General features: G+C 45.7%; 1 protein-coding gene across 1 annotated transcript in view; it reads left to right on the plus strand.

Moving 5' to 3' along the window:
• Nucleotides 1–2,867, plus strand: part of PRDM14 (PR/SET domain 14) — a 5,413-nt gene extending 2,546 nt beyond the window's left edge. Inside the window, 2 exon segments of the mRNA XM_042809044.1 lie at nucleotides 1,143–1,244; nucleotides 2,637–2,867. Of these exon segments, the coding sequence (XP_042664978.1) occupies nucleotides 1,143–1,244; nucleotides 2,637–2,867 (333 nt within the window).
• The last annotated feature ends 8,288 nt before the right edge of the window (nucleotides 2,868–11,155 follow it).

Here is an 11,155-nt window from a genome sequence, read left to right on the forward strand (position 1 = left end):
CGATCGCTCCCAGTGCTGCCTGTCCCGGGCCGAGGCTGTCGCACACGGCGAGAGCCCGAAGCGTCGCACCCGACGTGAGCCGCTGCCTCGGCAACGCCGGGCAGTGAAACGGGGTTGGGAAGGGCTGGGGGGCTTCCAGTGTGGCACGGCTATTGCTTCGGTCCCCAGCACCCTCCTTTGTTCCTATGGGTCATCTCCAGACAACGTCCGTTTTCCTGGAATAGATCCAATTAAATCAATGATATCGTATTCGAATGTTTTAAGGAATTAGTAAGAGATTTAGAAGAAGCTTCTATTACATTTGAGGTCTAATACGATTCCACTAATTATGCAGATCGAAATCACAATTATTCCTTCCTGTTTTTCTTCTTTCTTCATCCCTCTTTTTATCCTTTCCTTTTTTCCTTTTTTTTTTTTCCTTTTTTTTTCCCTTTTTTCCTCTCTTTTTCCTTTCCTTTTTTCAACACATAGGGAATAAATACTTGAGAACAGCAGTGGCAGTAAACTTGTTCTGAATGGATATCGCAATTAAATGAGAAACAAATCGACTTAAAAAGCAAGGAAGGGAAATGATATCAGTAAAAAATGACCTTCCATAGGATAGTTTATTTTGAACTGGAGAATGATGATTTATTCCAAAATAACAGCGGGATAAGGAAACGATCTGTGGGCTCCTGCACATTCCCTCAGGATTTGTGCGAGTGTCCCCATGGACTCCTTGACTTCAGCACCTCAGCACTGGGTGTCACCGCCTGCAGTGATACAGCAGAGAGGCAGTGGCTGTGCCCTGGGGGCTGTCACACCATCTCCCAGCAAAGTGCTCCTTAAGAGGGATTCCCTTAAATAGAGGAATAAATAAAGGATGTAACTGTCTTAATAACTGGGGGAGGGGGGGAATCAGATTTAATTACTAATTATCAGTATCTTCTGCTAATGTTCCAGAGACAGGTTTTACTAGGGCTATTTTAACCGTACAAACAAAAAGAGCTTGCAATTTTGCATGATTTGTCTGTCTTTAAAAAAAAAAAATTATTATTCTGACTATATTTCAAGTTGTTCCTAGTTAAGTTAACCCCATGTAGAACAGCTCTTTCCAGCCGCGCTGTTCTGTGCTTCCTGTAACTCCTGTGTTCCTTCTGCAGTGCTCGGTGTGCGGGAAGAGCTTCTCACAGTCCTCCAGCCTGAACAAACACATGCGGGTTCATTCCGGGGAGCGCCCCTACAAATGCGTCTACTGCAATAAGGTGGGCAGCTCCCGTGTTCCAGTGCCTCACAGCACCATGTGCTGCCCTTCCCCTTTTTCTATCCAGGAAACAGATGCCTTCTCTTTAAGTTGCTATCCAGATAAGCTGAGTGCGTACGTTCTGGGTACAGCTGGGAGATGCAGTGGGAGAAAGGGTTTGAAGAGGTTGGAAGTGAGAGGGTTGGATCAGGCGTGAGGAAATAGCAGCAGGTTGCACCAGGGAGGGGTTAAGCTGGATATTAGGATGGTCTTTAAAATGGAAAAAGTGGAGAGGTACTGAACAGGCTGCCCCATCCCTGAAGGTAGATAGAAGACAATGTGATGCTTTGGGATGTGGTACAGTAGATGGGCTTTGCTTTAATAGTACCAGGTGGGTGGTTGGAGCTGGTGATCTTAAGGGTCTTTTCCAACTTAAATGATTCCATGCAAGTCCCAACTCTGAAATCATGTTTATACAAACATCTGGGACTGAAGAAGCAGGGTCAGCTCCTAGCTCTTGCTTTCCATTGGGGCAGAATTTGGACTAATTCCCTGCTCAGTGATCTGCTGCAGGGACAACGTATAGGAATGCTTCACAGTATTTCAGATGCCATCCTAATCATTCAGCGAATTAACACATTTCCCTTTTCATCAGATTGGTAATGTTTGGTCTTAGTGACTCGTGTAGTGTGATGGACAGATGTAGTTCAAGAGCTGAACCTCCATGATAACGATGGTGTGCTTGCTTACTTTTAGTAACAGGGCAGTCTATGTAACAGGCACTATAGAGGCTCTGTGGGTGCGAGCTTTGCCTGCTCACACCCATGTACAGGATTTTTGCTTCCAGCATGGCATTTTCCTCAGCTTTCTGATGGTGACATGGTTAGCAGCAACTATTTTGTGTAGTCTGCAAATAGTAAAGGACCCACAAGTGACTTGGCTGGGGAAAAATTAAGGAAACAGCTGGCTGTTTGGCAACCTGTTTGCTTATGGCTTAGTGAGAGGGTTTTCTCCTAAAATATAAGGTTGTTATGAGGGGATAAAGTCATGCGAGGGGAAAGATGGGCTAGGAGGTACCGAAGGAAGAGCAGAACGTGACTGAAGGAAAAAGAAAAGCCCTTCAAGTAGATGCTAGCCCAGCGTGAGCAAATTCTGGCAGCTGAATTCCAAGCCAGCATTCATCAGCATGAAAGAGTAACTTTGAAAGTAAAGACTGCAAAGAAAACCTGCATTACGTTTCCCCTATACAAAGCTAATTAGGGTAGTATTGACTTGACTTCTCATCCTTTGTCACATCGGAGATATTTACTGGTGTCTGCAATCAGAAATCTTTCTGAGCTTCCACAGCCATGAAGCGGAGCCCACTAACCCCTCTCCCTGCTCTCCCCCCACCCTTCCTCCTGTGGCCTCCCAGGCGTTTACAGCCTCCAGCATCCTGCGCACGCACATCCGCCAGCACTCGGGAGAGAAGCCCTTCAAGTGCAAGCACTGCGGCAAAGCCTTCGCCTCGCACGCGGCACACGACAGCCACATGCGGCGCACGCACAGCAAGGACAAGGGCAGCACCTGTGCGGTGTGCGGCCAGCACTTCCCGGAGCTGGAGGACTACCGCTTCCACATGAACGTCCACGCTGCTGCTCATTAGCCAGGAGTCCCTTCCTGGACCAGCTCCGTGGGTTGTATCGGTGTACGTGTGTGTATGTTGCTTGTGTGCGTGCCACAGGAGGCACTGACTGTCATGGTGTGGGTCACAAGAGTGCACTCTCCATACCTTTCTGCATGCAGACATGCATGCTGGTTTATAGCACGCTGACTCAGCGCTGGGGTGAGATCTGACATGCACCGGCCTTCCTTCCCTTCCTCTCTGTGTTCCCTCACTTTCAGGAGTATCCCTTCCCCAAAAGCCTCTTGTGTGTGAGTATCACTGTATTTGACATTACCAGACCTCTAATTCAGGCAGCTGTGGGCTGCCTGGTGCTGTCCATGCCAAAGCTTATTTGAGAGGTGTTCTTAGCAAGTATGTATACCTAAGGCCGTTTAACCTGTTTGTTTTATTTAGGCACATGACGAGGTGTGGGTTCTATCTCCTTCTAGTGTGCAAGTTTTTTAATGAATCCCTATTTGATAGAGAACGCTGCTGGAGCAGCATAAGAGTATTTAATTGTGGCTTCAGGGCCAGCTGAGCTGACCAGGAGAGCTCTGGGGGCAGTCACACCAGCTCTTCCCTAGCCCAGGAGAGGGGGGTGGGGTGTATGAAAATAGTTGCAGGTGTGTGAAATGGCTCCAGCAGTGCTGTGGGGTGGTGGTGGCTCTACCTTCTCTGTCTCTACTGAAGACCAAGCTTGAAGTGGCTCTGGAACACTGACAGCTCTCCCAGGTGAGCCATGGGCATTCTAGCATTCTGTAGCAGTTTTGCACTGTGCTCAGCACAGGCCAGGGGTAGGCATGATTCCACCCGCCCCTGAGGTTCCTCTATATTGAGGCATGAAGGTATTTAATCAATTCTTGTACCTCACTTAAGAAAAGGGAGAAAGCCCTTTTCCCATCTTCGCTTTAAGATGAGAGGTGTATGACAGATAGAAGTCTTGAGACTTCTCTCTCCACAAATCTCTCTGCATGCAAAATTCCCTCTGCAAGCCATGGGAATGCCTTTACTTTGAAGGAGGCTAGAGTTTTTGCCCTGTGTTTCTCACTGACAATCCAAGTAAGTTCAGATTGATGTGTGCGCTTACTGTTGATTTCTTTTCTTTTTAGCAAAAGAAAGCTATGTATTACCTCATAAAAATGCCTTTTGTTTTCTATAGAAAAAGCTACTTATTTAGCTATGGGTGAAGAACATGTTTGCTGAAAACTGGGTTTGCTTTTTTTGTGCTCTGACTTAAGAGCAACCTCATGCATCCTGTCTTTCAATACCTAGAAACCATCCCAGATGAAGCTTTCTCAGTTAATGTTATTCAATGACTAAAATACTTTCAGCATAAAATCCTTAGTGATGCTTTTGCGACATATTCCCCAAATCAGTAACTGTGGCATTCCCTGGCAATGTGAAATCTCAGCTCACGTGGAGAGCCGTACTGATGGACCGCTGTGCATGGGGAGTGCAAAGCCCTCCATCTGTCAGTGCTGGGCAGGGGCTGTGTTTCTGCAGGAGGCTCCTGTGTTGGTGCAGATGTGTGTGCTGTGTTGCACACAGACAATACTGGCCCTTGCTGGAGCTGATTCTTTAATGCAGCATTAAAGATGGTATTCTTGAGGTGACAAGGTTCTCTTAATATCCTAGGTCACCTAGGATTAACAAGGACTTTTTGAGCATAAGTACAGAAACTGAAAGTATATTCTGTGCCTAACAACTTCAATATCTCTTAAAATACAATATAAAACTAAAAAAAAAAAGTTACTTGCACATTATATCTTGCAGATACTGTTTAACTACATGTATTGACTTGCACTAACTTTTATATAACTTACTGTATTTTAAGTTGCATTGTCCTCATTTTCATGGTGAAAATTGAAAGTAAAAAAAACTATAGAACCACTTGTAAGTAAAGTATTGAGGCCCAGCATCGGGCAGCATCTGAAATAAGCAATCCATAAATGAATGCAGCTGAGAGCACTGAACCTTAGTTACAGCAGCCTGCCTACATGCAGATGTTTTTGCTCATGCATGTATAACCCAGGGCAACAGAAATGTGAACTGTGCATGAGAAGGCTTTGCTGGCTTCATCCCATACATAACTCCAGATTTGTTGAAATCATCAGCTGCTTACTGAAAAAAGTTGTGACTCCGAATGAATGAGAAGTGCTGAATGAGTGAGGTGCTTAGTTAGCTTTGTCTGTGGGTAACCTTGCTGTTTCTTGTGAATGGGAGTTATTTATTTCTGTGGTGCACTCTTTGCAATGCTTTTAGCTGTGTGTGCTTTCTCCTATGTAAAGATCCCCCATCTACCTTGTCCTCAAATATTAGCACTCTTCTGCAGCATTGTGTGATGAGTTGTCTGTGAAAGAGTACGTGAAGAGTTTTGCTTGTGACTCAAGGTACTAGCTGTCTTGCACATTAAACTCTATATGTAAATGTTTTATGATAATTTCTTTACAGAAAGGAAGAAAATAAATTATTTGAGTCTCTGCAATGGTGAATTGCTACAAGTTGCTTTCTGCCCAGTGCATCTCGGTTGTATATTTGAAGTATTAGTGAATGGATGAAGGGTGTTACCAAGTCAGTTGCAAGTCATTACAGAATCAAACCGCCTCTTTCTGGGAATTTCAGTCCTCCTCCCACTGGGTAACAGCTGACTGTATCAGGAGGCAAGTGCAACCTGGATTGCTTGGTCCATAAGAATCCCCAGTAGCTGAGACCATTCACATTTGGACTTACTCATTCCCACTTGGTCTCAGCAAATCTGAATGGAGAAGTATAAAAGGCATTCAACTGTCCCACAGCATCGAGGTGTCTCAATGGGGGCCACAGCTGTGCCTGCTGCTCTGTTCAGATGGCTCTGGACTGGGAGAGAGAACAAGGGTGGCACTTGGCCTGTGCACTTCACAGCCCTGCAGTGAGACGTTGGGCTGCAGGAGAGAGGTTGTGTTCTGTGGGGAAAATGAAGGATTGTTAAGTGCTGGACAAGGTTTGGGAGAGATCAAGTTTAGAGAATGCCTCTTATTTGCATGTTGTTGACATCTTATTAGCTGGTGTTTTTTCTTTCAAGAGACTTAACTGATAGAAGCACATTGATGTGTTCTTGTGGCAGTGCTGCCAACAGCCTTGTGAACAGATCTGGCCAGCTCAGCTGGGATTTCATTTATAAGTGCGTGTGCACAGTGAGAATTTTGCCTGGCAGCTGCCCAGAAGCAGAGCCCCCTGCATTATGGAGCTCTTTCACAGTCAGGTCGATGGAAGAGAGCAGCCCTGAGCCTAGGAAAAGCAGACAGGAGCTGTACCTGAGCCAGCAGCTTGCCTCCTGGCTGTGATGAAAAATGGTCCTGCCCAAGGAAAGCATCGAGTGAGCTGTTAAGGTTCAGCCCTGAAAGACACGAGATTTCCAAGCACTTTGCGCTATCTCCTGTGGTTTCTAAGATTAAACAAGAGAGGTCATTCACCAAAGTACACCTGGCTGGTGGCTCTCCCCTCCAGGAAGAAGCGTCTCAGGGTTCCCAGCTGTAGGGGAGTACCAGAGCAGCTCTGCCTCCTACAGTGGCCATAGTGCCACAGGGCTCTGTGTGGTTTGGAGAGCTCTGGGTGGTGGTGGTGGTAAAGATGGGGATGGATGTGATGGTGCCGGGGGGAACTGCGCTCCTCAGAGAGCTTTCAGTTTCCCACAAGTGACCCACAGGCTCTCCACGTGGCCACCGCAGTCCCCTGGCCAGCTGGGGCTGACCACCACAAAGGCATTACCCATATTGATGCCCTAAGAGCTGTCAAGGTGGAGAGAAAGACTACTCTACCACAGGCCCTGAGCTCTTAGCTGAGTAGGATCATAAGCGCCCCATTAAAGGTTTCATTCAATAACAATCTTTACTAAAGTAAATGGACAACAGCAGCTCCCCCCACTACAGTCCCTAATGTAAGAGCCATTATGGAAGAGGAAGACAGCATGCAGAAACATCTATTTCTGAAGTATCAGTTTCAACAACATCCTCAAATAACTCCTTTCATGAAAAGGGGCTTTTATTTTTTTCCCAGGGATGTGAAAACCCCAAGGAAACAACCAAAAGAGAATCTGTTTGCAATGTCGACCCTCCCCCCAGCCCTCAAGGCTGAAGGGTAGCTGCTTCCCATCAAGGCACCCACCAGTAAGTAAGAAGTGGCAAAGGCAGCCTGATTGCACCATTCTGTCACTGCTGGAAGCTGACAAAAGTGGGATCAGCAGTGCTGGGAGGTGGCAGCACTGAAGGACAGTGGTAGGAGCTGTGTGCTGTGTTGGAAAAAGTGACAGTCCAACTCTAGAAGTGGGCAATGCTCAGGTTTTCCCCCATGTCCCAGCCCTGCCTTTTTCATCCTAAGCATGGTGACTGCAGTGGGAATGACAAGTTTTCATGAGGTGGATTTCTGCCTTGGCTTTCCTGCCTTGCCTGCCAACCTCGTTTCTCTAACACTTCCTTTCTTGCAGTGGCTGTAAGGGGAGGCTTCACACTATGGTTTTGAAGCCAGGGAGCTGAGACAGTGAGGGGTTCCCTGCCCAGATGCTCAAGTAAACAAACAGCATGAAAAACATGTCAGCAAAAGGGAAAATTCTTGGAAAATAGTATTAGTTATTTGTCCAAGGATCTGAGTTCTTTACCTGACTTAAAGACCCTTCCCAAGAGTGCTGTCAGCCAAACATTTTGGGGGTCTGAGTTTAATTCAGTTTGAGAATGGACTTTGGGCTTTTATAATGATTTTTTTTGTTTCTATCTTGCTATTACACCACTACTATAATGTTAACATAGCTTGCTTCTGTATGTGTTTTTGTTTGTTTGTTTGTTTGTTTGTTTTTAAGCTATATATTATTCAAATTTAAATGCATATGAATTTTGGCTAGAGGGTCCAGACCAGATCTCTTCAGATGTCCTGTATAATCCTGTATTGTTGCTGTCAGCTTTATAACTGTAAACTGCAAGCAGCAGGGCCTGGCATCCTTCTTTTATGGCATTGATTGATGTTTGTCCCATGAGAGCTGTTTTGGCTGGAATGTTATTATGACAAAAGGTTATACAGAGAGGTTAAGAGAGAGCAGTTCTTGCAAATAAGAGAAAATCATTTTGGAGAAAACCACAAGAGAAGGAAAACTGAAGTGGCAGGTAGCATTTAAGGCTTCCCCAGAAACCCCTGGAACTTTTTGCTCAGTGACACTTTGGATCATCTTTTTTGTTATTCTGCTAGCAACAAGGAAATCAAAATCGCTATCAGTCACTATCTTTTAAATTTTATCTTTGCTGTTCCTTGAGTCTATGTCTTTCAGACTCAGCCTTCTATCAACAGAATTATATCAGTTCAGAACAAATTACAGCCCCTGTATAACGTACAGAGATGACCAAAGATGGTGTGAGTTGTGTTTATACTTTTATTATTTTCATAGGGATAAAACTTTTTTTCCAAAGCGTTGTACTGGGGATTACAAAATCCATATTGACATAACCATATGGTTGTACTAGTATTCCTTCTCTTCCAAGCATAATTATCACTCTTAACAGAATGTTGGTGTTGGTTTTGTATTCACGTGTATGCACATACACGACCGTTTGTGTAGATGTAGGTATGCCTGTGTGTATGTAAAAGGTCTATTAAAAACGTCCTTTCATATATTCAAATAAGCAAAAATAGAACTAATGAATGCCCAATTTCAGAGTTTCTTTTCGAGAGAGACCATCACTAAAACTAGGTATTCAGCGTCACCAGTTGGCTTCCCAGCAGAGTCTGAACACACAGCAAAGCAGAAGACCTTACAGCAGTGGCAGATGGCAGTCACTGCTGTACTGCTGATTTCAGCCATGTTTCCTTTGGTCCCTGTGGTACTTAACCTTTTTTTTTTTTTTAATCTTTGTGTTGTGCTGATATTTGGTATTCCTTGTATTTTCTTGTGCTTCTGATACCTTTCTGTAATATGAAAGAGCTGACAGTGCCCAGCAAAGTGCAAGTCCTTTGCAGGAGCTCTCCTGTCAGTATATTTTAGCACCAGCTTTTGAAGCTGCTCCGCTTCTTAGTATTACTGCATTGGTATTGATCTGAGCTGTGCAGGTCTAAGAAAGTTTTCAAAGATGCAAAAACAACCAGCCTCTTCAGCCTCCTCTGAAGGACCAGCTTCATAAGTAGCTATAGCACTGATGGCCAAAGGGGAGCTTTAGGCACTAGAAACTCCTGAGAAGTTTAACCTGCAAAGTCCAAAAGGATGCAAGCTGTGCACCTCCCCGTGCAGCCACGTCCCTTCCCCAGCCAGCAATTCGGCGGCACCCAGAGGCATTACAGGTTGCTTATATACATAGCAATTCCCAGGGGCCCTCAAAAACAGGGAGCTTTTAACCTGCTATTGTAACCATTCTCATGGAAGGCTGCCACCTCCCACCTTTCGCCTCGCAGGGGACGGAGTTGCACTTGTATTTTAATTCAGCGTCGGTTTCTTCACGGCTCTCTTTTCCACATCACTGGCAGAATGTGGAAGCCAAAAAAATAAATAAAATAAAACATGGACGAAGTTTAGTGGATTATGGCTGGAGAGCAAGGGCCAAGGTTTTATAAACTTAATCCATCTTTCCCTTGCTAAACACGGCATTTAAAAGCGTCGAAGCTTAAGAAGCGGCCAGCTCGGTTAACTACCTCTAGAGGTGCAAACAGGTCTTTCAGTGCTATTCATCACCTTAAAGACCATGCTGTTCACACACAATGTCATGAGTTGGGGCCATTTTACTTAAACCTCTATGTAAATCAGCCGCCGTCAACGTTCTTCCTCTCCCCTGACCTCCCAACCCCCCCCATCCAGCTGCAGGCGTGAGTTCCCACCTCCATTCTCTTGGCTGGCAATTTATTAATGTGTGCTTTTGTTTTGGTGTGTGTTTTTTCTTTCCAGATCTTTAAAGATCCTTTCACGATCAAATATTTACTTCCCCAAACAAATAGCTAAGATGGAGGAGAGAAGGGTATCTATTACTTCTTTTTGCATGACACGGAGCTGCTGTTAAAATATTCAACGAGCCTAAAATTACCCATGTCAGATATTGTCATTTGTGGCTGGCCATCTAGATCAGGGCTAAACATCTTTGAATCATCTTTAGGCGTTCTCAGTGAGACTTGGCTTATTACTAATGTCTTTCCTGTTTATTTTATTTTATATTTGTATCAGTGAAATAGATGGCTTTTCCAGTCACTATTTTCACACCTCTGCCTCAAGTCCAGGCTGGAAGCACCGCTTTGGGCAGGAGGCACACAGGGACTGACAGAACCACCGGGCGCCATTAGGCACCAAGATAGCGGCTGCCCCAACTGCTCCTCGGCAGCAGGGGAATGGCAGGGCCTGCGTGCCCATCCCAGTTCCCTGGGCCAGCAGAGCCTTGTTTGCGTGGGCCAAATTCTTCTGTGTGGGCATAACAAAACTCTGCTTGGAGGCTGACCGATGAGATTGATGGGAAGGGTGCTAAAATGGCTTATCAATAAATGTCATGGAGAGTTAACAGAGGTGGCTGAGGAATGTAGCCCGCAGGAGCGTTAATTTATCTCTGGACTGGCTTCCTCCCTTCCTTCTCAGGGTTTGTTGCCTGTACTAATAGGGTCTCAGGTCTTTCCTGATAGGTGCCTGAATGGCAGGCAGCAGATTTAAAGATAATAATGACAATGACTGTGATAATGGCCGGCTCCGTAGCCTAAAGCTGGCGGTGGGGAGTGTGAAAGCACCTCTGCCCAGGCGGGTGCAGCACTTTCCTCCCTTCCTGCTGGGATATTATCTCCACCCTCAGGAGTTTAACTTGCTATGAGGGCCAGCCCTCTTTGACCTGCTCGCTTCTGACGCTAGAATTGACATGTAAAGGTGCTTTAAAGCATCCCCGTGGCTGTCCCGACAATGGAGCTTTTGCAGCACAATGACCCAAACCGATGTCCTGGGCACACCTCCCGGCTCCCAGCTGCGCAGGGCAGGGCTGGCTCTGGTGCTGCACCGCACAGCCGAGCCTCCTTCCTGCTGTCTTCTGCCTGCTATCATCTCTCAGGCACCTTCTGCAGGGCAGCCAAGCCTGGAAGGCTGCACCAGAGACGTTTCAGTAAATCTTCTACAGTGATTTCTCTGCTGAAAGAGTGCCTTCTCGAGGTGCTAGGATGGGATACAACCCACAATATTTTGGCCTTTTTCTTCAGAGTCATTTGCAAAGCCAGCTGGGGACAGTGATTCATTTCCAAATGAAAGAAAGAGCCACAGAGCAAATGAATGATATTCCTTGTGCTACACAGACTGGTGTAAGAGTGGAGCCTAT

This window comes from Centrocercus urophasianus, unplaced genomic scaffold (assembly GCF_019232065.1).
Source record: "Centrocercus urophasianus isolate 14NV4802_14NV808 unplaced genomic scaffold, USGS_Curo_1.0 seq_11, whole genome shotgun sequence".
Lineage (NCBI taxonomy): Eukaryota > Metazoa > Chordata > Aves > Galliformes > Phasianidae > Centrocercus > Centrocercus urophasianus.